This window comes from Balaenoptera borealis (assembly GCF_965194805.1).
Source record: "Balaenoptera borealis genome assembly, chromosome: 1".
Lineage (NCBI taxonomy): Eukaryota > Metazoa > Chordata > Mammalia > Artiodactyla > Balaenopteridae > Balaenoptera > Balaenoptera borealis.
Window position 1 is genome coordinate 154,626,474 of NC_138860.1, and position 25,373 is coordinate 154,651,846.

The 25,373-nt window shown below is 50.0% G+C and overlaps 1 protein-coding gene and 1 long non-coding RNA gene across 5 annotated transcripts in view; one reads left to right on the forward strand and one right to left on the reverse strand.

Moving 5' to 3' along the window:
* Nucleotides 1-5,784: 5,784 nt before the first annotated feature.
* Nucleotides 5,785-13,524, reverse strand: LOC309618437. Of its 2 annotated transcripts, XR_014238478.1 has the most exons (3): nt 12,423-13,524; nt 10,986-11,266; nt 5,785-10,872 (listed from the first exon to the last, which is right to left on the reverse strand). It is a non-coding gene; the product is annotated as an uncharacterized lncRNA (long non-coding RNA). The 2 variants fall into 2 exon arrangements; XR_014238479.1 differs by having other exon boundaries at nt 5,785-11,266.
* TRABD2B (TraB domain containing 2B) overlaps nt 11,636-25,373 on the forward strand; it is a 221,111-nt gene continuing 207,373 nt past the window's right edge. The window contains exons 1-2 of one of the 3 annotated variants that reach the window (XM_082371016.1): nt 11,636-12,327; nt 14,362-14,922. In XM_082371016.1, coding sequence (XP_082227142.1) covers nt 12,226-12,327; nt 14,362-14,922 — 663 coding nt within the window. In that variant the 5' untranslated portion in view covers nt 11,636-12,225. The remainder of the gene's footprint in view (nt 12,328-14,361; nt 14,923-25,373) is intronic. The other 2 variants (XM_082371015.1, XM_082371014.1) reach the window with 2 other exon arrangements.

A 25,373-nucleotide genomic window follows, 5' to 3' on the forward strand; every position in this document is an offset into this window, starting at 1 on the left:
TCTGTCTTTGTAGTGTCATCTCCATGAGACCAGGGACACGGTCATGTTCACTACTGTACCCCTAGCAACCAAAACAGGGCCTGCACATAGAAGGCACTCACTAAATATTTGCACCATTCGTTGTAGCAGCAACACAGGAAGTACCCAGGAATTAATTTAACCAAGAATACAACAGACCACTATGTAAAAGAGTATAACACTAATATAGGACATAGAAGATTATCTGCATAAGCAGAGACACATTACTGCTCTTAGACAGGTTGACTTAATATTAAAAACATATCTCTTCTCTGAAATCAATATAAACATTTAATACAAGGCCAATCAAAATTCCAGTTGATTTTTTGAGAACTCAATCTACTTTAAAATGTACATGGAGGAATACAAATACATTTAACCTAGAAGCTTTAAATATTGAAAAAAGAAAAATGAAGAGAGAAGAACTCACTTTTCCAGATACTGACATGATACAAAATCATGGTATAAATGCTTTGTAGTACTGGCATAAGAACAGATGAACAGACAGGCCATTGTTATAGAATAGAGAACTCAGAGGCACATCCACTCACACACGCACATGTGTTGTGCCGGATATTCTGTTTGCCCTTCCAGATCCTTTTCCCACCTTTCTCTACTCTCTTGCTTTGAGAGGCTGGCTTCCCTGCATTGCATTAACTATACTCCCTTGCCCTGTGATTTCCAGATGAGTTTGGCCATTGAGAGGGGATATCATCACAGACCTATATGATCATTTCAATAGATATAGAAAATGCAGTGTTATGGGAAATAAGAACAATATACAAAATACAATTGTATTTTATACACTTGGAAAGTGCAGTCATAAACTGAAAAATTTTAAAGGCTATTTATAAGAGAATCAAAAATTATGAAGTACTTAGGGGAACGTTTTACAAAAGATATGCAGGTTGTATATGCTGAAAACCTCAAAAGATTGCCGAGGGGAAGTTAAAGAAAAACCAAAGAGAGATTAGCCATGTTTATGGATCATAAGACAGTATTATTAAGGTGTAAATCTAGAGAATCATTACAATCTCAGTCCAAATCTCAGCAAGCATTTGTGCAAAAATTGACAAATTGATTCTAAAATTTGTATGAAAACACAAATGATTTAAGGTAGCCAAACAAACATGAAAATGAAGAACAAAGACTTACACTGCCCAGTTTCATGACTAATTATACATCTATAGTAATAAAGACAGTATGGTGTTCCTATAAATATAGATATCTATATCAACAGAACAGAACAGCATCCAAATATAGGCCCATGTATAAATAACCAATGATTTTTGATAAAGGTGCCAAGGCAATTCAATATAGAAAGGATGATTTTTTCAACAAGTGGTGCTGGAACAATGGATATCCTTTTCTAAAAAGAAGAAAAAAAAAAGAAAAAGAAGCCCTTGATCCTTACCTCACACTTCATAAAAATTCAACTAAATATGGATCACTGACCTAAGTGTAAAACCTAAAACTATAAAACTTCTAGAAGAAAACAAAGGAGAGAAAATCTTAATGACCATGGGTTAGGCCAAGATTTCTTAAATAAGACACTAAAAGTACAAAGTATAAAACAAAAAAAATTGATAACTTGGACTTCTTCAAAATTTGCTCTTCAAAAGATACTATTAAGAAAACGAAAATACAAGCCATGTACTGAGAGAAAATATTTGCAAAACTGTTTCACGAAAGACTGGAAAGCAGAATATTTAAAGAACTAACACATCTCAGTAAAAAGCCAAACAGCCTGGTATAAATGAGCAAAACATTTCAACAAATGATTCACTAAAGAAGGTATAAGAATGTCAAATAAGCACAGGAAAAGATGCTTAACATCATTAGTCATTAAAGAGATGCAAATTGAAACCGCGGTGAGATACCACTTCATACCCACTAGCATGACTATAATTACAAAAATGGACAAGACCAAGTGTTCGTGAGGAGGTAGAACAACTGGAACTCTCCTAACTCTACACGTGGCTAAATGCCTGGCACAGAGAAAGTGCTCCAATGTCATCAGTTAGTCACAGCAGCTAGTAGGACCAGCTATTATGAATATGAGCAATGCACAACGTTAAATGAAAAACACTTCCATTGGTCTCCATCCTCATGAAGTTTCTGTCTAAACCTACCCTTTCCCTGTATATGTGATATTCCTTATAATTGACCCTCTTAAGAACTTGGCATTATTTCATTCTTTTTCATGGCTGAGTAATATTCCATTGTATATATGTATACCACGTCTTCTTTATCCATTCATCTGTTGATGGATATTTAGGCTGCTTCCATTAGACACAGGAATTTTATAAATGAAGATAAGGAGAGTGGAAAGAAGCAAAACCTTTTCTAGAAGGAACAGAAGAAAGAAATAAGACACAGGGTAACTTAGTCCCTGTCAATCTATAAATAGCTGTCATGAAGAAAATGGAGAAGACTTGTTCTGTGTGATCCCAAGCGTGGGTACCAGCAACTAGTGAGTTAAAGGTGCAGGTAGGCAGATGCAGGCTCAATACATAGAAGTTTCTAAATGTTAAGAGATGCTTAAAAGTAGAGTTGGCTATTTCAGAAGGCAGTAAGCTTCTTGTCACTGAATGTCACAAGCAATATCCAAATAAGATTAATAGAAAGGCTTTCAAACATAAAATGTGAGAAGTAGAGAATCCAGCCCAAATTCTGAATTGAGAAGAATGGAGGTTTGAATTTGGATATGATGAGTTTGAGAGAAAAACAGGGCACTCAAGTAAAGGAGAGACCCTCTGTATCTGGAGATACAGATTGGAAAGTCATCATGAAAATGTCAGTAGCTGAAGGCAGAAAGTCAGCTGATTCCCCATCACTGAATTTGCTATGTTAAGGCCAAGCAAGCCTAAATATTTTAGGAAGTGTTCAGGTGGGTGCCATCAGAGCCACTCCCAGCCTGTACCATGCCTTGTGGAATCAAACATAGATGCAGCCCCTTGCCCCTGGATTTCACTGCCCACTCACCTCCTCAGGAGAGTGACCTTGTGCAAGGCACGACCTGCCCAAATGCTCAGTGCAGTGGCCCTGGGTGCCACCATGCCCTGGATGCTCATGACCTCTTGCATAAGGCATCCGTGTTGCAGATGACTTGCGCTCTTTCATAACTTCTTAGAAGAGCGTGAAAATGCTTATCGAGGGAGAGGAGATACTTTTGAGGCCTCTTTTTATCAATGTCATTAATAACGATCATAAAAGTAATATTCATGCCCTTTGCAGTACACAAAGCGCCTTCACATCCACCATCTTGTGAGTTGTGCATTACTATTGCTCTTACCTCACAAATGAGGAAACTGAGGTCTGAGGGCTTAAGCTAAGAGTTGTGAAGCTTTTTCTTATACAGCATATATTTTAAGGTTCTAAACTCTTAATTACCATATAAATGTATAAATCTAATTGCACAAATGACATTGGTCCTACAAGGACCCATATAAAAGGGAAAAGCTGCAAAAGCACTCAGCATTCCCAGATTTAGTTGAATCACCGATAACCCCACTTAACCCATTTACACTTCACTCTGCTGAGTCCTTGTAGACAGTCTCAGTATTTCTCCATCCTATATCAGTCTGGGCCTCTCATTCTAATGAAGCCCAAAGTTTGACCCATTCTGATGGCCTCTTGGCTCTCCTCCCATTAAGACACTCCCCACAAATGGTTCTACTGTTAACAACCCTCTCCTCTCACAGGTCCTGGGGACTCCCCTTCTGGATACTGTCTTGAAGGCAGCCCTCATCTTTTGATCTGTCCTGGTGCTGCAGAACTTTGCTTCAAGTTGCCTTTTCAGCTGTTAAGATGGGTTACATTGAGTCATCCACGGTCATTCCCAGGGTCTCCCTTATGAACAAAGGGAGATGGTTGTGTGGAATAGATATCCAGCCTATGGGCCAGAGCGCAGTCTGGACTGGTGGTCAGGGCTGGGGCTGGCCAGTGGCCCAGGTCAGGGCACTGATGTCTCTCTCTGAGAAAGTAGAAATAAGTATTTCAGAACAGCTTTCTCAACTATTTACAACATTCACATACCTGCTGCCCGAGCTCCTGTAATAACAGATTGAGCTGTCCTAACAAGGATGAGCCCCTCCATCATCTCTGGATCGCAAGCTTCTTGCTTTCTCTAGTACTTCTCAAGGGCTTCTCCACAGAGCCCCTCTCGCTCTGGGGTCATAAGCTCCTTTCTCTCTGCCGGATCCTTCACATCGGCATACAGACACTATATGACCGTGATGTTAAGTCCCTCCATTGACCCGTGTTCTTACACCACTCTATTTCTTTCCCACAATAACCCGAGAAAGAGTTGCCTGAACTGGCCATGTCCACCTCCTCTCCTCCCTCTCTGTCCTCAGCTCAAATCTGCTCACTTTCCTCCAGTTTCACTACAAGCACCCTGGATGGAGTCACCGCCATCCTCACCCCGATTACTGCCCTAGTGCCCTTACTGGGCTCCTCGAAATCCTCACTTTCCAGCTCACCAACCTCCACACCAAAGTCTGCACCAGCTTTTAAAAATGTAAATCAAATTGTGTTACTTTTCTTTAAAACCCTCCTATGGCTTCTTATAAAGCTGGAATTCAACTCCTCACTTTGACCTTCAAACCCTTACTTCACCTGGCCCCTCCCATCTCCCCAATGTAATTTCTTAGAATTTCCCCCTTGTGACCTAAGAGGCAGGCTTTGCTGGAATTTTCTCTGTTTCCTGAACACAGAGAAAAGGTGGTCCCTCCCTCCAGGCTTTGCCGAGGCTAGTCCCTCTGCTGGGAATGCTCTTCCCCCAGATCCTCTCCTGGCAGACTCCTTAGCACCCACCAGACCCTCTCTACCACTGGTCTGGGTTACCTCTTCATTATTTTTCTTCATGAACTAGAAAGTAAGGCCTGTGTGGACAGATCCCTGCCTATTTGTTCACCAATTCTTTAGCATCAATTCGACTGTCAAAACATATGTGCCGCATTAACAAATGAGCGAGTCCTCTCACCCACTTTACCATCACTGCCACGTGCCAGGCACTGAAGCAGTCACATGAGTTCCGTTCAGCTTGTGGCACCCTCTGGGTTCAAACCTGGCTCCACCACTGACTGGCTGGGAGACTTTGGGCAAGTTTGGAGCCTCAGTTTCCTCATCTGTAAAGTGAGGTTAATGATAGTACCTCCCTCATTGATTTACTATGAACAGGTAAGAGGCAGCACATTTAAATAAAGTGATAGAACAGTGCTGAGCACACAATAAACGCTCAATAAAAGTTAGTAATGATTATAGCCTTGAAACAGCAACTCTGTAGGACAGGATTTCTCAATCTCAGTACGACTGGTATTTCAGGTAGGACCATTCTTTGTTGTAGGAACCGTTCTGTGCGTCGTAGGATGTTTAACAGCATCCCGGCCTCTGCCCACCGGGCCCTTAGGTGTTATGCCAGTAGCACATTTCCAATTAGGATAACCAAAAATGTCTTCAGATATTGCCAAATGTTCCTGTGGGGGCAGGAAGGGCCAAACCATTTGTTATAAGGCATATACTTTTACTCCTATTGACAGATATGAAATTGGAAGTTCACAGAGTTTAAATAAGTTGCCCAAGGTCTTAGGGCTACCAAGTGAGGAGCAAGGATTCAAACTCCCATCTTCCTGGCCCAACAGCACATGCTCTTCCCTCCAGCTCGCTGTGCTAGAAGCCCGAGCCCCCCTTCCCTCAGCCTGCTCGGCTCACACACTCACAGATCCGTGCTAATTACACAGCCATGTAAAACGTTATATGTGGTTTGTTATTTTATATCCAGGAACATGGTCCACAGCCTTCATTACATAAAGCAGCTGTGTGTATACTTGGGGTCTAAATGCTATTTAGTGGTCAGCTCGATGGGGTATTTTGTTTCAAGCATCACGTTTCTTTTTTCCCTTTCCGTACTTCTACTAACGCCTAAATGGAGGAACACAGCCTCACATAGCTTGGAATAAAGTGAAAGGCAAAAGTCCCCTAAATGACAAACGTCCCACTGTCCTAATTAGATTGGGAGAGACAGCCCAGGATGTGCCATATGTGGTGTGAATCTGTCCCCCAGTGGTTGTGTGTGTGTGTGTGTGTTCCCAAGACCCACCCGGTCTGGCCCATACAACCTGCGCTACCTTCCCACTGGTGTCTTAAAGGAAGGAAGTGGTTTAGTAGGAAGAACTAGACAACTCAGGCCTTCTAAATATCAGCTGTGTAGTTTGAGTATGCCATGTGTCCCCTCTGAGACTCAGTTGCCTCATTTTTAAAATGGGGGTAAAGGGACTTCCCTGGTGGCGCAGTGGATTAGACTCCGGGCTCCCAATGCAGGGGGCCCGGGTTCGATCCCTGGTCAGGGAACTAGATCCCACGTGCATGCCGCAACTAAGGAGCCTGCGAGCCGCAACTAAGGGGTCCGCCTGCCGCAACTAAGACCAGGCACAACCAACCAAACAAACAAATAAATAAAATGGGGGTAAAAATATATGTCCCAAAGTGTTGCTGAGATCCTTTAGCTAAAGGGTCTGGCAGAGAATTGGTCTAAGATAATCCCCAGTTCCCGTTCCTCCTTCACTTGTCAACACCTGGACCGTGCCACCTCGCCCCACTCCAGCCCATTCTTAATATCACCCCTTTTCTTCAGCCAGAATTTCCTAGGTCCTGACCCACCTCTACCCCTTGGCTTTCATCATTCCCCTTAACTGGATTGCAAGCAAGTCTCTTTCCACCTGTTTAAATCCTACTTTCCTGCACAGCCAAATTCAAATCCCACTCCTCCCGGATTAATGCCCTTGTCCAGCTCTCACTGGCTTCTCCAGGACTTTTATGATACTACATGATTCACCTGGCACTGAAATGCATTTTAACTAGTCACCTGAATATTGTTCAATAACTGCAAGTAGCCAGAGGTCAGGACTGTATTCCTTCAGGCCTAGACACTACAATACACATGGGGCCCCATAAGTATTTGTGAGTTGGCAGAGTCAATGCATATCATTGTTCTATCACTGATGGCTGCACACATCAGGCTGTGAACACGCCTTGTCTGGAAACTGACATGCCAGCCACCCTCCACCAGCACCATTTATGGAGAGCAAGCTAAGACGATTATATCCTCTGAAGGGCAAGATAAAGGGCTTTCTAAGGGTCATGCACGGCCCTTCTTGGTGCAGTCTTATTTCTGATCTTCCCCAATAGCTCTCATGTTCTAGCTCCCCCATCTTTGTTTACAGAGCTCCCAGTAGGCCAAACACAACTCCCTGCCTTTGCACACGCTGTTCCCACCGTCTGAAGTGACCTTCCTTTCTTCACACTCCCTGCCCCAGTCCTGCTCATCCTTAGAGACCAACCCAGACGTCACCTTCTTGGCAAAGACCTTCGCTGACCTTCTCTCTCCTAAGCCCCACTTTCTTCTCTCCTAAGGTTGCTGCTCTCCCCCACCCCCCATCTGTTTCCCAAAGCACCCTATTTGTGGGTACCTCTGTCTCAGTCTCTGGGTGGCAAGCTCCCTGAGGACAGACTCCTGGGCTGATTCCTCTGTGTCCTCCTCCCCCATTGGGCTGGATCTAGTAGAACTTTCTGTTTTGAACAAATACCACATTGTATGGCAAGCCTAATCCTCTGTTGTACTTCTATGATGGCGTGTGTGTTTCCCCACTCTTGTAAGGGAATGTCCTTTTTGGAACCATCTCAGCATATGCCTTTTTTTCTGGCTCTCGCTATCATTCTAGACTGTGTTAAGCACTACTGACCTCTGCGTGGTCCTAGAACCCTCTTCCCTTCTTTCCCACCCCCCAAGGACATCATGACCTTCAACCATCAAGGATTAACTTCTAACCCACTAAGACCGGGGGGTGGGTTGTGGGGAGACAGAGCCTGGGGGTGGGTGGGAGGTCGGCACATCTGGGATAGGAGTTGAAGCTGGGAGTCAGGCCAGGCCAGGTCCACTGGAAAATACCAGTGTGGCCCACAGCCCAGGCTTTGGCCGGTCGAGAGGGCAGCCTTCAGGCCCAGAGCAAAGCTTCTCCTTTGGTCCAACATAGCAGGGGAGCCCCTCATCTCCCTGCCTGAGAGATGCCCTTCGGCAGGACCAGGGCTCCTGGATCTGCTCAAGAGGCAGACTTTGTTGGTTTAGTTCCGCTACAAGGCTTCTGTTCCTGTCCTGGCTGTTACAGCCTACAGATTCCTGGTACCCGTCTGATTGAACAACTTAATTAAAATGCAGTAAAAGGAAAGTGGGCCGGATGTGATCCGGGAGAGGAGACAGGCGTCTGAGTCCACCGCCTGCCTCCTGAGCCCTGTGCCCCTTCCCATCCTGCCTACAGGTCCCTGGGCAGGCGGTGGCCATGGAACTCTGGGCTGTAGTGTTGAGGGCAGAAGACCTTAAGGGTATCTGCTCCCTGAGCTGTTCATCCTGATGACAGGGCAACTGAGGTCCAGCCAGGACAGCTGAACTACCAGAAGCCGCTCAGGGAGCTGTTAGCAGAAGCACGGGGAATCTCTAGGACTTTAAGACTGCTCGTCAGGGGCTGCTCTCGATACACTAGGTGGGAGAAAAAATTGTTTGAAAACACGGAAACCCTTGTTCTTGGGGAGCACCCTCTCCTGGGGCCTCAAACATGTTTGTTCTTTTTTGGGGGTAACAACTTCATGGAAATATAATTCACATACCATACAATTCACCCATTTAAACTATACAATTTAATGGTTTTTTAGTATATTCCCAGAGTTGTGCAACCATCACCACAATCAATTTTAGAATATTTTCATTATTACCCCAAAAAATGCAATCCCCTGTAGCCATGGTCCCCCAATCTCTCCATTTCTCCTGGCCCTAAGCAACCACTGATCGCCTCTCTGCCTCTATACGTTTGCCTATTCTGGACATTTCATATAAATGGAATCATTATATATGTCCTTTTGTAAATGGCTTCTTTTATTTAGCATAATCTTTTCAAGATTGAGCCATATTGTGGCATGTATCAGCACTTCATTATTTTTCATGGCCAAATAGTATTCCATCATATGAATATACCACCTTTTATATATCCATTCATCAGTTGCTGGACATTTGGGTTGGCTCTCCCCTTTAGCTATTTTGAATAGTGCTGCTATCAACATTTGTGTACAAGTTTTTGTATGGACGGATGCTTTCAGTTCTCTTGGGTATTATGTACCCAGGAGTGGAAAAACCTGTTTGTTCTTGCATCTCATTAACAATATGAGTAACCCTACCAGTGGAGATTCTAAAGCATTATTGCACACATTGACTCAGAAAAATAGTGAGGCCAGGAAGCTGGATGAAGCAAGAGAGGCACAGAGAGGTTAACTGTTTGGACACTGGTCACACAGCCATAGGAAAGGACCACAGAGGAGGAAGTCATAGCTGGCACTTGTGAAAATTAGTCAATAAAACATTTATAACTTTAGGAAAAAAGCCCTGGAACATTTTAAAGACCATAAACATAGCCACGTGCACCATCACTTTAATTATATGGATTAGTTTTTAATTTGATCAGGTCCTTTCTTACCCACTGTCTGCCTTATGTTCTAGTTCCCCGTGAAGACCATCACACTCCCTCTCAGTGGAATTAAATTCTCCTCCCACCTCCCAAGCTTTTCACCTCGTCCTCATCATGGGGAGTGGTGGCTTTGTAGGGAGTTTTGGAGCCTTGAGGAGTGGAGGCTCTTTAAAGGACTTCCCTTTTGTCACAGCTGCAGTTCTCAGAGCGCTGTGTGTTGGAAGCACGGAGCCGCACTGTTCTCTTGCACCATCTGGGCCCTCTGGCCTGATCTGCATCTGTCACCAGAAGTGTGCATAGCAAAGAGTCGAGGTGGCGTGGACACCCAGCAGGTGGAACCAGATGAAACTGCCCACGGTCATTATTTCTGACCTGCAGAAATGGCAATCTCAGGTGGGTCAGCCTAAAAGTCTCTGGTATCCCCTCCTTTCCTTCCGTGTTCCCCCCAAAGACTCAGGTCACAGGCTCTGGAAGCCTTTCAGCCCCTGCAGCCCAGCTGGTCTTCCTCGCGCAGCTTCTCCAGTGGCCATTCTCCAGCTGCTCCATCTGCTGCCTGAAGACTTGAGTGGGAGGAGTGGGAGAGCTGGGAGTCCGGGACCTCTCCACTGACTGCCCATCTCCCCACTGGTCTCTTTGCTTCCAGCTTGCCCCCTCCAATCCAGGGCTCCTAAAAGGCTCCAGCCACCCTCTACTTCAAATCTTGCAATGATTCCCCATCACCTAGTACCTATAAAGTACAAACGCTCCAGCCTGGCCAGAAGACACAACTTCAGCTCCTGCTGCTGGGTTTTTGCTCCAGCCATGCCTAACTGCTAGCAGAACCCTGCAGGCACCCTCACTCTCCCACCTCTCCGCCCTGGCAGCTGCTCCTTTACTCAGCTGCCCCTGACTTATCCTTCAGGATCACTCCCGGGAGTCTTCCCTGGGCCCCAGGGCTGTGTGAGGAGACTTTCCTCTCTGTTCCCATTTCTCTGTGCTTCCGTCTCTCCTGGCACTCATCGTCTATACCTGAATCACCTCTTTGCATGTTTGTCCCCGTCTACCCGCCTCTGTGGGCTGTGGGCTCTAACAATCCTACCTCATTCCTCCTTCAGTCTCTATCATCAGTATAGGAAGAGTCAGTGAACTCTTCTCAACACAAGTAAGCGGTGGTGCCCATGACTCAGTTTCCCCATTGGCTGGAAAAGGTCCAGAAGCTTGGATCTTGCCTCTTGGTCTTCTGTAAGTTTCATTTGCCTCTCCAGAACAGAAGGAAGCTGGTTTTAAGGGCTCTTTCGATTCTTATGGTCTAAGGAACTGGGATATGAATCCTTACCCTTCCAGGCCCCTCACCAGGATCCTGTGTGGTCCAAAGAAATAGATTATTTAAATGGTAAGTCTCAAGGAATTCTGAGGAAGATTATTTTGTTGTTTTGTTTTAATGCACCTAGTGTCTGCAGAACACCTACTAACCGCATGCCGGCGTTGGGAACAGGGGCTTGATAAAATGTTGTAAATACCAGCTTCCCTGGCTTTCAGTGCTGCCGTCCAGCCAGTCTGGGAGTGCTTGTCCACGCCTGCCTTTCTCCTCTCTCGCTGTTCATTCCTCCAGGACCTGTCTGGTCCATCTCCCCACATTTGTCGCTGCCGGGCCAGTCCGCGTCCAACGCGCAGCCGGATTGAAGTTGGCCCTTCGGGCCTCGGCCCGGTCGCCCTCTGGCGGCCGCGCGCTGAAGCTGCGGCCCGGCGGGGAGCTGGAGAGGGGAAGGGGAAGGGGAAGGGGAAGAGGGAGGGGGAGGAGGAGGCGCGGGCAGGGGAGGAGAGGAAAAAGTTGCGCTGGGAAGTTTGGAAAGTTGGGAAGTGGCTGCTGCGGGCTTCGCCTCCCTCCGCCCGCGTGTGAGGGAGCGAGCTAGGGAGCAGGAGAGGAGCGAGCGAGCGCCTGCCATGCCCATCAGACCCCGCCTCGCCGCGCCCGGGCGCGGAGCTCTCCCCGACTCCCTGCGGCCCGGCCCGGCGCGGCCCCGGCCCCCCGCCCCCCGCGCCGGGTCCTCCCCTCCCCCCGCCCCGGCGGCCCCAGCCCCCCGCCCGGCCCGGCTCCGCGCCGCTCTCCCGCCCTCCTCTCTCCCTCCCTCCCGGCCGCGGAGCAGCATGGCGGAGCCCGGGCAGCGGCCGCGCGGCCGCCCGCCGCCCCTCTGAGCCCCGCTCGGGGGCCACCGGGCGCCCCAGACCCGACCCCCGCCCCCGCCGCGCCCGCCGCCGCACTTGTCCCCCCGCGCGCCCCCTGGAGCGCCGCGCACCCCTGGGACCGTTGCGCGCCCCGGGTCCCCAGCATAACCCCGGGACCCCGCGCGCCCGCCGTCCCGGTACTACCCCGAGAACCCCGCGCGCCCCTGGACCGCGACGCAGCTCCGGGACCTCCGCGCGCCCCGGCAACCCCGCGCGCTCTCACAACCCCGGGGCTCGGCCAACCCGGCTGCGCGTCCCGGCGAAAGGGCCCCGCCCCAGAGGATCCCCCTCTTGCAACAGACGGAGCCCCGCCCCAGAGGGACCCCCAGGTCCGGCAGGGACACCCAGCCACGCCCCAGAGGGCTCCCGGCATCCTGTGTCTGGAGCCCCGCGCTCCAGAGGAACCTCCGTGCCCAGCCGGGGGCTGCCCGCCCAGCTGAGGGGCGCCGCCCAGAAGGGTACCCCGCGCCCCGCGGGCCCCGGCAGGATGCACGCCGCCCTGGCGGGGCCGTTGCTCGCCGCCCTCCTCGCCACCGCCCGCGCCCGCCCGCAGCCCCCGGACGCAGGACAGTGCCGGCCGCCCGGATCGGTGAGCGAGCGCCCGCCCGGCCACTCTCCCGGCCGCGCGGCCACTCCAGCCCTGCGGGGACGATGGTTTGGGGGGGTCCTACCTTCCGCACCCACCTCGGCCCACCCGCTCCACCTCCGTCCGCCGGACGCAGCCTCGGACGCCCTTCTCTGGCTTCTGCCGCCGGGACTCCAGCTCCGTCCGGGGAGGCGAATTGGGGCGCTCCCTCTCCAGCTCCTTCTCCAAACGCTGACGCTCTCGGGCTCTCCTCGACTTTCGGTCCTGCTTGGACCTTTCCTCTCTGTACCCTTTTTGACTCCCCTCTTTCTTACTTTTAGCCTGTCTTTACCCTCTGGTTCCTCTCTTCTCATTTCTGACTCTGTTTCTACCATTCCTTGCCCTTCTCTTCTCTGCCCCTTCCTCTCATTCCTACATGCTCAGACCCCTTTGCAGGCTTCCCTCTCCCCCCTGGTCCCCACCCTTGACCTAAGGCAAACTTTCTCCCTCTCCAGCCCAGGTCCCAGCACCCACTCTCCCAAGTGCCCCGATTTCACAAAAAGGAGGAAGATTCCAGAGGAGAGGAAAGAAAGTGCCAAGACATGCTGGCCTAATATTTCCTTGGGGGTTGAGTAATTACTAGTTCTCCTAATTTTTCTTGCAAACTCAGGAATCCCTTGATTTCCCTCAGTCTCTCTCCCTCAAAGTGTAAATTAATGCATGGAAAATAACCCTGAATTGGAGGCCAGGGACCAGGAAAAGTTTGTGTAGGGTCCTCACTGGCTGCGCTCTTAGTTGACCTTGGGCAAGGTGCACCTCCAGTGTCGTGACTTGTTCAGAAACAGGGAGCTCCGTGACAGGCGGGGTGCTCAGAGCTAGTCTCTCTCCAGTATGCTGGGATTTACAATTTTTGGTTGTCAGTAAAGTAAGGTACTGTTCCCTTTGCCCACCCTGACAGATACTTCTCATTTGTGCTAGAATCAAGCAGAAGAATTTTATGAGTTGACCGGAAGCTTGCAGACGGTGGATGGCAGTGGACAGTCCAGGGGGTATTCTGGATAGAAAATGCCTGAGAGAAATGATAGTGCCTTTCTCATGCCCCTTAACCCCTGGACCTAAACTGGATCTGGAGAAATGACCCATGTCCTCCTGCCCCTCCTTCACCTCTACACAGACACACACATCCCTCTTCAGAGCTTAGGTGATGGCAGAGAATTGGACTTGGAGACCAGGTACACCTTTTGAGGGGAGGAGCCCGGAAAGCATGTACATTTCTTGTGACTAATTCTGTGAAATCTTTCCCTCCCAAACCAGGGCCTTGAGACTTTACTTAGCCTGCAGGTTTTAAAGCACTTTCTCATCTGTGGTTTCAGCTGGTGGAGCAGAGTAGCTGACACCCCAGACCTGCCCTCCAAAAAGAAAATTGTATCCACCCTGCTCAATGGGAAGTAGCTGTTTAAATAGGTGTGCTATTTTTAATAGGTGTTCTGCTTTCAAAGTGCTCTTGGCATGTATCTTCTAATGGTTGGATTTAAAAGTTATATGACTTTCTCCTTCCTTGCCAGAGCAGGACTCTTGGTCCCCCTCTCTCCACCCTCCACATGAAACACCCCCGGTGAAGGTTTGGCTTGGCCAAGCATGAATATTCTCAGGTGGTGTGGCAGTCCTTGGCACTCACAGTGAGAGCCAGTCATAATGAGAGCTTCCTTCACTGCCTCCTCCCTCTGTGCCTGGCACTGCTCTTAGGGCTTATTTACATAGACTGTGTCTTTTCATTCTCCCAACAATCCCTGGGGTGGCTGCTTTCAGCTCCCATTTTACAGATGGGGAAACTGGGTCTGTGGGAAGTGAAACAGTGTGCTTAAGATCATACAGCTAAGACAGGACAAAGCCAGGATTTGGATGTGGGTCTTTCAGCTTCCAAAGCCCTTGCTTCTTCCCATGGCCCCATGTGGCTCTCTGCCTTCCATCCCCAGCTCTACCTGCCCCTCTGTTCTAACCTTGGCTTAATCCTGCTGCCTTCAGCCTCACTGCCTTCCTTTACCTGTCCCCCTGCAGCAGAGGGACCTGAACTCCTTCCTGTGGACTATTCGGCGCGACCCCCCGGCCTACCTGTTTGGCACCATCCACGTCCCCTACACCCGCGTCTGGGACTTCATCCCGGACAACTCCAAGGCGGCCTTCCAGGCCAGCGCCCGCGTCTACTTTGAGCTGGACCTGACAGACCCCTACACCATCTCGGCGCTGGCCAGCTGCCAGCTGCTGCCGCACGGGGAGAACCTGCAGGACGTGCTGCCCCGTGAACTCTACTGGCGCCTGAAGCGCCACCTGGACTACGTGAAGCTGATGATGCCGTCGTGGATGACGCCCGCGCAGCGGGGCAAGGGGCTCTACGCCGACTATCTGTTCAACGCCATCGCGGGCAACTGGGAGCGCAAGAGGCCGGTGTGGGTGATGCTCATGGTGAACTCGCTTACGGAGACCGACGTGCGCTCCCGGGGCGTGCCTGTGCTGGACCTCTACCTGGCCCAGCGGGCCGAGAAGATGAAGAAGAGCACCGGGGCCGTGGAGCGCGTGGAGGAGCAGTGTCATCCGCTCAATGGGCTCAACTTCTCCCAGGTAAGCGCGCGGCGCCCGCCCCAGAGCCCGGCAGCCCCCGTGCGCCTTGGTCCTCTTCTCTGATGGTCTTCCTTCGGCAGGCAGAACCCTGCCCTTTCCCGAAAGGGAGAGGGTCTTTTGGGCTGTGGGGCAGCTCTTGAGCTGCCTTTGTGGTGGTATGAGGGCAAACTGGCGTGTGCTGGAATGGGGGGTAAGAGTTTGTGTGTTTTCTTCTATCTCAGTGGTGCTACCTGTTGGGGATACACGCTCCCCACCTGCTGTGCTCGCCCGAGCAGAAAGAATTTCCCTCGGAGCATCACAGTGATGAAAAGCAAAAAGAAAGAGTTTCCAGTTTAGGCCTGACTTTCCCTGAGACCCTGGGGTCTCGAGAGCAGGAGGCTGTCTTGAGGCTGTTGTGTGGGTGCATCCGGGCATCTGTGTGTATGTACGCAGGACGCATAGAGGGAGACGGGCTTCTCGAGGTGGGGCTGGGGTCGGGGGGGGGCGGCAGGAGGAGTGCGATGGGCCTGGGCTCTAGTGACCCTGGCTTGCTGTTAAGCGCTGCCAGATTTCCCGGGGCCTCTGCAAAGCTCCAGGCGACCCTCGGACTGCCTCCCCTAGGCTGGGAGAAAGTCAGCAAGGATAGTTTTGGGGTTAATAATTTCAGAGAAATGTGTTCACTTAAAGGTTGACAGTTCTGATTTCTGAACCTCAGGTGTAGGGGCAGGGGGAAGGGCGGAGCTTAGGAGGTTTAAAGTCTCTGGCTGCCAGAGACCTGATCCAGCAAAATGTCATTAAAAGCCCCATCTCCATGGTCAGAGGTCACTCACAACTCACTGGCCCCAAACTCAACTCTGAGGCCCAGGGAACAATGAGTTCACATCTGCGCCTTGAGAACGGGCTGTCAGTCCCTGAGTCAGGGCTGGTGGCTCCTGCAAGGAGGCCGGGCCCACGCCCCAAGCGTGGTGTGGTCCCCAAGACACGCTCCTCCAGTAAGGAGACAGCCCCGTAAATTGGCCAGACTAGAAACTCTACCACTGGAACCAGACCTGCTTGGCTGCTCCTGAGATGTTGCAAGCTCTTCACCAGGGAAACAGGGGCAGAAACTGATCCCCCTTCGGAGATCTCTGGCTTTTGTTTTTCCAGGGGAAATGCAATATTGTCCCCGGGGAGGTAAGAAGCCAGATTGATTTGCCGGCCAAATGAAAGGCGGGTTTGTCGGTTCTCCTGCTGGCTCTCCCATAATTGTGGAGCCCTTACCCAGAGGGCCCCGGTGGCAGGAATATTGGGGCAGTTAGTCACGCCCCGCAGGGTTCTGACTACGCCTGACTCCTTCTCCGCGGGGAAAAATCCTGTGCATTCTCTGGCCCAGCGCTGATTCCTCTGAACGTACCGGCTTTCTCCCTCTGAAGTGACTTTTCCCTTGCCAGCCTCGGGAGCTGATATTATCTGCGTCGGGCTCCCCAGCGCTCGCCGCCCATCTCATTTTGGAGGCAGGTTTGTAGGAGGCCTCTCTGTTCAGAGGCCTCACGTCTGGCCTTGATATCTTTTTTAGGCTGGGGAGGTGGGGGAATCCACCGTCACTCTCAACACCCTCTTTGTACCAACCACAGAGGAATCCGACCAGAGCCGAAGGGAGCACACAGACCCTCTGGTTAAACAGCCCCTGGCTTTAATCTGTCTCTCTTAAAACAACAAAACTATCTTTCTTCGAGGTCTGGAAACACTGCTGTTCAACCAAAGGACGGCTTTGGTAGGTTGAAAACATTTGCTGGAAAGTGCGTGAGGTTATGTTTTAGGAAAAGTTCCTGAGAGCCATTCATCGGCCAGCGAGGAGCCCGCTGACAGTCTCCAAAGCCCACATTTGAAGATCAAACAGACTCAAACCTCTGGTTTCAAAAATGCACCCACCCATCACCAGCCCGGGCCCGCTCTTAAAATTGTTCTTGGGTCCAGCTTCTCGAGAGGGCTGTAGGAAGCAAGTCCTGAACAAAAGAAAACAGGACTCCTCTCGGTTCCCTAATCTGCACACCCTTCACCACCTGCCAGAGTGCCTGACCCCGCCAATTTGTCCTGTTATCATTTTGGAGCGAGGTGATGAAATCTCTCCTCCATCCCCGTGGGCAGCCGTGGGCTAACTGTTAAGGGAGGGATTCCAGAGCCTGGGCAGTTGGGGTTGTTAGGGATCCCCAACCCCAAAGTCAGAAATGCAACAGCCTTCTCAGTAAAATTGTATGCACGCGTGCACAGTTTGATATGAACATCTGTGATGCATTATTGTACTGAAATATCTGTTAAGTGCATCAGATTTTTATTTTTTCTTTCCTCCCAGCATTACTGTTATTGCAAAATATTTGGGGAGGGGGGAGCAATGAGAGAGGAAGGAGGGAAAAAAAGCCTTAAAAGAGAGTGCCTGTTTGTTAAGACTGGAATTTTAGTGTTTTTTTTTTTTAATAAATTTATTTATTTTATTTATTTATTTTTGGCTGCGTTGGGTCTTTGTTGCTGTGCGCGGGCTTTCTCTAGTTGCGCCGAGCGGGGGCTACTCTTCGTTGCGGTGCACGGGCTTCTCATTGCAGTGGCTTCTCTTGTTGGAGAGCACGGGCTCTAGGCGCGCAGGCTTCAGTAGTTGTGGCACACGGACTCAGTAGTTGCAGCTCACGGGCTCTAGAGCACAGGCTCAGTAGTTGTGGCGCACGGGCCTAGTTGCTTCGCGGCATGTGGGATCCTCCTGGACCAGGGCTCGAACCCACATCCCCTGCACCGGCAGGCAGACTCTGTAACCACTGCGCCACCAGGGAAGCCCGATTTTAGCTTTAATTTTAGTATTTCTCATAATATTAAATTTTCTTCTGGTCAGAAATACCACATTTTCCCTTGCTAAATGGAAAAAGAAAGCCACATGGGCTACAGGAATGACTGAAAAACTTTCTTCCATCATCGCACAGCTTGAAAGATCCAGCTTCTTGGCAGTGGTCTCTGATTTTAATTTGAACTGAGGGTACTAGACCCAACATCACCATGAGTTTGCTGTGTCCTTGAGCAAGTCACGTCACCTCTCTGGACCTTGTTTTTCCCACCTGTGAAATGAGACATCAGGATTAGGTCATCATTCAAGCCACTCCAGCCCTGACATTCCATGGGACGATTATAATCAACTCCATATGCCAGGCACCCTGCAGGAGGCTCCGCACGCTTTTTCATCTTGTTGGAGTCTCACAACCCTGGAACTTTCTAGGGTGGGCACTCAGAAAGGCTGGATGACTTGCCCAAGGTCACATGGCTAATAAGGAACAGAGCCGGTCTGCCTGACTCTAAAGGAAGGATGCACTCCTCCTGCTGCCCCACGCAGGTTCTCTAGACTTCCTCCATGTAGGTAGTTCATGTCCTGCAATTCTTCCTTCAGTCCTTTCTTCTGTTTTCTTCTTTCCTTTAGAGCTTAAAGGCTTAAAATTTTACTTCTTGGAGAATTTATACTTCTAGAGAAATTATTTCCTTTGGCTATGTGGCTGGAGCAGGGATGGTAAAGGCAGGGCCTCTGAAGATTTCCGTGATGTGTTACAGACAGCTCAGCATAGTGGGCTGAGAGATGAGAGACTAGCTTCTAGGTTTCAGTCCCAGCTCTGGCTCTAAAACCAATGACTTGTATGTAACTCTGGTGTTCTTAACTAACAATCGAATCGGGCAGTAGTGCCCAGCCTTTCACAACTGAGCTGGTTTTGTGAGGACGTGAGAAGCTACTACCTGTGGGAGGTTGTCGAGAGGGTAAAATGACTACCTAGATGTAAGGCTTGTTCTTGGAAAAGAGTCCGGGCGGCTTCAGGACAAGGAAAGGAGAAGGCTGCGTGGGAAGCATCAGCTCTGCCCTGTTGGCACCTTCTGCCAGCAGCCCTGTCCGCTGCCCATGCTTTGCTGAACAAAGTAGAGCTGGAGTAATAGGGGGTGGTGGCAGCCCCTGCCCTCAGGGGCCTGGGGATGCCTGAGCTTTGAGTCCAGATCTTGTGACAATCTTGGGACCTGCAGATTTCAGTCGGCTCTGCTGGCTGCCTCTGGGGACTGGTACCAGCTGCCACAAACACACTGGGCTGATTAGGAGACCTCCTTCTCCCTCTAGGGGGCCTCAGTCCCCCCCACTCAGTGCAGTGGAGGCACTGGATGAGGAGACCTCTAAGTTATGTGGTTCTCCGAGGCAAAATAAGACAACGGGACACTGCCGTTCTGTACTTGGCTGTGATTTAGCTAACATGCCGATGCTCTCCATTCAATGTGCGTAGAGCCTGAACACTTGGGCGTGGCTGCCAAGGGTGTCCGAAATGTTTGTAAAATTCTACAGCCCCCTCTCTAGGGAGTTAGAAACCCCAAAGTCATCATTTATTGAGCTGTATCTCTGTACAGGGCGCTACATTAGACCTCGTAAGTACATCATCTCTAATCCTCACAGAGATAGGACAAGGCAGAGTATCATATCTCTTTTACAGACAATAAATTAAGGCTTAAAAAGGTTAAGTCATTTGGTTGTGATTATACAGCCAGGTGAGGCGGGCTCAGGATTCAAACTCAAGTGTGTCTGATGCCAGAGTCCATGTTTTTCAAGATTCCAAGAGCTGACATAATTTTGTTTTTAACAGTCAGATGGCATTATCTGGTGACGTGTGTGTGTATTGGAGTGGAGGGAGATCACCATATCTTTCTAAAAAATAAAATATAAAAAATGTATAGAAAGAGATCATTGAAAAGTGCTGAAACTGATTTTCTCCCTGGCTTAGAAATTGAATCTTATTCTAAACTAGGAGTTCCCAAAGGCATGCCCAGCTTTCCAAGGGACCATTGTGAAGACGGCACCCCTAACACAGGCTAGGCAGCACAGTTGAATAAAGGGTGTTCTTGGTTATAGTCAGAGGTCTTATATCTATACCACATATTATTGGGTGCTCAATTAGTATTTAGAGAGGGAATGAATGAATGAATGGTCAGAAACCATGATATGACGATCCCTGCTTCCCTTCCTTCCTCCATCCAGCACTACTGAATGAATGAATGAATGAATGAAGAAAGATGACACAAGCCACAGGGAAGAGCCTTCTCTTTGAACTTTAATAGGTCCACACCATCCTACAAGGACACAAAATGTGGAAATCATGAAGTGGGTAGTTGAATACAAAGGAGTCTCTAGCCCTACCCCTCCCTACCTTGGCTGTGACTCTGGGCTTGTCCTGTCCCTCTCTGGGCCTAGGTTGCCCCTCTGTCCCACGATTTCCAGGCCCGACCCAGTTCTGACTTCTGCGGTTCTCATCTTCGGTCCTTGTATCTTGGAGGCCCCAGGCCACCCCGAGATTTCGAGCCTGAGTTCTCCGCCGTTGGGAGGGGCTGGCAGGCTTGTCTGTGGCGGGCTGCTGCCGATACCTGCTGGTTCCGGTGGGTGACCTGCTGCCTCTTGTTGCCAGCCTGCAGGGCAGACAGAGCCCCAGCCCGTCGTGGCACAGTCTGGTGGACAGCTGCCCAGCCTTGGAGCCTGCCCGTCATCAGGACCCCTCTCCCTCACTGGCTCCCTCACTCTTTCAGCCAGAGCACCTTAGTGTCAGCCAGGACAATGCTGGGAGCAGAGACTAGGAAACAGCCTAGATTTTTCCCCTGGAGAGTTCACTGCCAAGTCAGGGAGAGTGAGCATTATTAGTCCTTTCTTACAGCCGTGGAAACTGAGGCATGGAGCACCTGTGCATTAGTCTCCCCGGTGTCCTGTCTCCACATGTCACACGGAGAGCCTGTTCTTCCTTTCTCTTGCTGTTATACGTTTCCATCTTTCAGAACCCACTCTCACTTCCCATCCTCCAAGAATGGCTATTGCTGGGTCCTACACCCCACCTGAGCCTCCGTGGCAGCTACAGCAGCACCGACCTTTGGTCCCTCAAGTCCTCAGTACTCGTCCCTACTTCTGGCTTCCCATCAGATCTATGTGCCTTCCCCAGGGTGAAGGGGCCAGACACCTCCCCTGAGACCGTTGGGCACCCCTAAGGACGTCCGACCATGCTGAGCCCTCTTCTCCCCAGAAGACAGCCACAGAGTGAGAGCCCCTGGGTCAGTATTGGCTCCAATCACGGGCTGGCCTAATCTGCACGTGTAACTCCAGATCCTGGCCTGGGAGCAGGCTGCTTCTGGCCCCGCCTCCACGCTGCGCTTCTGGAAGCCTGCCACACCCACCGTGGCTCCCGCACCGAGCTCTGTGGTTAGGAGCTGTTCAGCAAATGTCTGTCACACGGTGTGGAAGTCACTTGGGGGACCCCTAGCACTGACCCCTAGGCATGTGTACTCTCAGACTCTTTGTGTGCCTGGAGAGCTGTTTGCAAAGAGCCCCTGCCAGCACAGCAGGCTCTGTCCTTTTTTTTTTTTTTTTTTTTTCCCTGACTTGGTTAACTCAGACTTCAGCATTTAATATATTATCCCAACATGGGGCGGGGGCGGGGAAAAAAACTCAGGAGCAGACGCACGGGATGACTTAGGTACCTCCATCAAAGGAGAGTGAGGCCATAAAGCCGGAGGTGACCAAGATGTCATGAAATATTCTAGTCTCAGAATCAGAAGGTCACACAGCATGACGTCTTCCTGATTTACAGAATCTCCGAATCCTGAGCCGGGACTTGGAGGCTCAGGGAATCTAAGAATGGTGAAATCTTAGAACATTAGGCTCAGAGGCATTTTTGGACTCGAAGAATCTTCACATCGTGAAATCCTAGCCCCTTAGCTTTGAAGACATTTTTTCAGCTCATACACACAGACTTCTAAAATCTTAGAGTTGGAAGGGACCGGTTCTCAAGAATTCCAAGAAGTCCCATCCACAAACACAGTGATCTCCTTCCCGCAGCAACTCACCCACCAGCCGATCCCAGGCCAAAGAGAAAAGCCTGAGCGGCAAAGCACTTTGAGACGGAGATAAAAATGGGAGCGTGCCCGTGCCTTTGTTAATAGTTCCGATTTGGACATCTCTCAAAGCCAGGAAGAGGTCGCCTGGTAATGCAGCTTTCCGAGGGAGGAAACTGAAGAATGGGACAAGCCTGCTGCCTGCCAGCCGGGCTGCCTCGTTCTCTCCCCCTCGAGTTTTCTTCTAAATATTATCCACTTCACTCCCTTTTATCTCCCATCACTGGCTCTCTGTCCGCCCACTTAATCCACAGGCAGCCGGTGGCCCAGCCTTCAGTTCTGCTCAGCGGCTGCCAAGCCGTCTGGCTGAGCAGCTCCTCCAGTATCCGCAGGCTTTTAAATCTGCGCAGAATATCCGCTGGAACACAAAACGTTGCCCCAAGCTTGGAAATGCTGTTGCTTGTTCTGGGCCCTCTCCCTCTGCAGGAATTTCCTCCTTTCCTCTTCTACTCCTGATTCCTATGAGATATCCAAGGCTCAGCTCAATGCTGTACCTCCTCCAGGAAGTCTTCCCAGAATGCTCCTAAATCTCATCGGCTTGGGAAGACTTTGTGCAAGTCTTTCCTTGATGACCCAGCCACATCTATTCTTTCCCTCCGTGGAATTTTTTATGGCGTTTTATGATATTCTTTCGGCACTTACATATTTTACATTCTATTATAATTATTACTGAGGCAGTCTTTTCTTTCCTAATCAACCTGGCTTCAAAACCTAGCTCAAAATATGCTCACAATTGATTACAAAATGAGACTGGATGTGTTCCAGTTCTGAAGTTGGGGCCCTGTGGTGTATCCTGTGGTTGAGGTGTTGGCAGCTCTGGATGCTAATGGGGGCTGCGTCTCGGCCTCTGTATTCACAGAAAGCCTCAGCCTGCCCACCTGAGACACGGAGACAGTTCAGTGCTGTCGCTGGTCCATTTGGTGAGGACTTTGTAACATCCACAGGTCACAGTTGGATTTCTCCCTCTGCATCCTGGAACACTTTGTTGTTTTCTCTTCCTTGTCTGTTCCTTGCAGACAAAGCCTTCTTTTTTTCTCCTCTTCTCTACCCAGAGTTCATGTGAGCTTCTCCAGGTTCACTCCATCCCCCACTTAATTTTCATTTAAAAATGTTTAATTTTATCCATTACCTGCTACTTTGCTTGGGGCTGCAGTGCTGCTGACCTGTTCTACTTCTCTCTCCCTTCCTCTGACTGTCACACAATCCATGGTCAGGCCTCCAAGCATTTGCTTATGCTGTTCCTTCTACCTGAGAGCCCTTCCCAGTTTTTATTGTCTGGCTATAAAGGTTCCTGAGGGCAGTTATTTGAAAAGCCTGGACTCTTCAAGCAAATGATCCTTTATAGCCAGACTTTCATCCATGGTCACCAGATTGGACTGTCCCCTCTGGGCTGATACCACCTGATCATAACTCAGCAGTTTCAGTTTAGGTGCAATGATGTGACCGGTTTTGAGCATTGTGGGTTTTTTCCTTTTCTTTTTTGATTTTTTTATTGAGGCTTAATTGACATCACATTATATTAGTGAGAGATTGAGAGAGCCAGCTCTGGTGATGGGCACTAATCCTATCATGAGGACCCCACCTTTATGACCTCTTCTAAACCTAATTCACTTGTAAAGTTTCCATCTCCAAATACTATCATAATGGAGGTTGGGCCTTCAACATATGAATGGAGTGGCACAAACATTCAGTTCCTAACAGTGGGTGAGTTGTACCGGGGTCACTCTGAATGCTTGGCTACCCTTGAAAAGAGCCAGAAGGTTGTCAGATTTGGCCCACACAAGTCAGGGCCCTGGGGCCATTTCTGGGTAAAGGCCTAGGTCCTGTGCAGTCTCTCTTCAGTGGCACCTGCTGCTAGCCTGTGTTCCTCCCTGACTAGGCAAAGGTAGTTTCCCTGGGGGAACCTACAGGCTTTCAGATTGGTCCCTGACCACCATCCACCTCCCCCGTAGGCAGTGCATATATTCCCCGGCCCTGAGTGCTGAGACCCTGTCATCTTTTATTCTTGAGGTTCTCCCTTTTCTCCCCAGCGGGTCAGGAAGAGCAGCGGAAAGCACTCAGTTTTACTTCTCTTACCTTGTGAGCCTATTTCTCTGCATAACGCTTCCTCCCTCCCTCCCTCATTCAGAGGGACATCCTGGTCTGATTTAACCTTCAGAACCAAGAATTAGTCTATATTCACACAGCACAGCACAAGACTCAGCTCAGAAGTCCCTTAGGACACCTCGGGGCACTGGCCCAGGACTGGCCGGTGCCCCTTCAGGGCCCAGAATCATTGCACCCATTGGGAATGCAGGTCACCTGAGGCTAGTTGGGTAACCTTCCTGCACCTTAGTTTCCTGTCTGTCAATTTTACCTGCTAGCTGTGAGGATTAACTGATTAAAAGTGCCATACACACATAGTTATTATTGCGTCTTTAAATTAGCATCATCATATAAATTTTCAAGAAATGCTTTTTAGCTCCCACTGTGTGCCAGATGCTGGGATTTGTGCTGGAGATACGAAAGTGTCCAAGAACTATGATGCTCTTCCCTGTGCTCCCTTCCAGGGTGGGGAGGGGAAGGAGCAGAAGTGCCTTACACTGTGGGGCGGGGTGGGGGGCGACGGGTGTGTGGCCGTGGCAGGTAACGCAGTGTCTTGTGGGGGCACAGAAGATGCACGCTTCCCAGGCCTGCCCACCTCCGCCCCAGTCCAGCTCAGAGCTCCGCTCCGCGCAGTCGGCTTTGCTCGGGCCGCCTCAGTGGACGGGATGCCGAGAGCGAAAGTGCACATTTCCTAGAAGTGCTGCGCGCGGCCCCGCCTGCCCCTCGGCCAGCCCTGGCGAGCAAACAGGCGGTGCCAGCGCCCGCGTCCCCTTGCCAGCCCTACCCGCGGAAGCCAAAGTGCAAAGATAAAAGGCCAGGCCTTTTCCACTTCCTCTTCTGTTTAAAGGGCTTACCTACTTCCTCTCTGTGAAGATTCTGTAGTGTTCTGACCAGTTTTATCTCCTGGGGACTTGACGCAGTTTGTAATTTAAGCCTCGGGCCCTATTTGAAACCCCTTTTTAGAAAGGAAGATTGGGCAGAGAACACTTTTCAGATATCTCTCTGGCTCATCTTTCAGCCCTAGTTCACACGGTTTCCCTTTCTTGAACTGCTCTGCTTTGAGTTTGAGGACAGACAAAAGCCTAATTGGCAATGATAATTTCAACCATTTGCATCGTGGTTTGCAGTTTCCATGGTCTTTCACATGCGATACCGCTGGATAGCTCTTCCTCCTGGCCCCCCCAGGAGGACACCTAGAGGGAGACTAGACCAGTTTCCTGTCTCCCCCCCCCAACCAACCTCCCCTATTCGGACCCCCAGTGGCCCCCCTCCCTGTGGCTGTAGAGTCTACTGGATTATGGGATATTTTTGAGCTCCAGACCCTCTACTGGGGCTGAGACGCAGCTTGAAGAGCTATGGATGGGCCGTGGATGGGTGAACTGTGTCACTTTGGCACCTCAGTGACAATAATTCACTGTCACTGTGCTTGACCTTGACTGGAATGTTTAGTTGACCCAGCACTACATAATCCC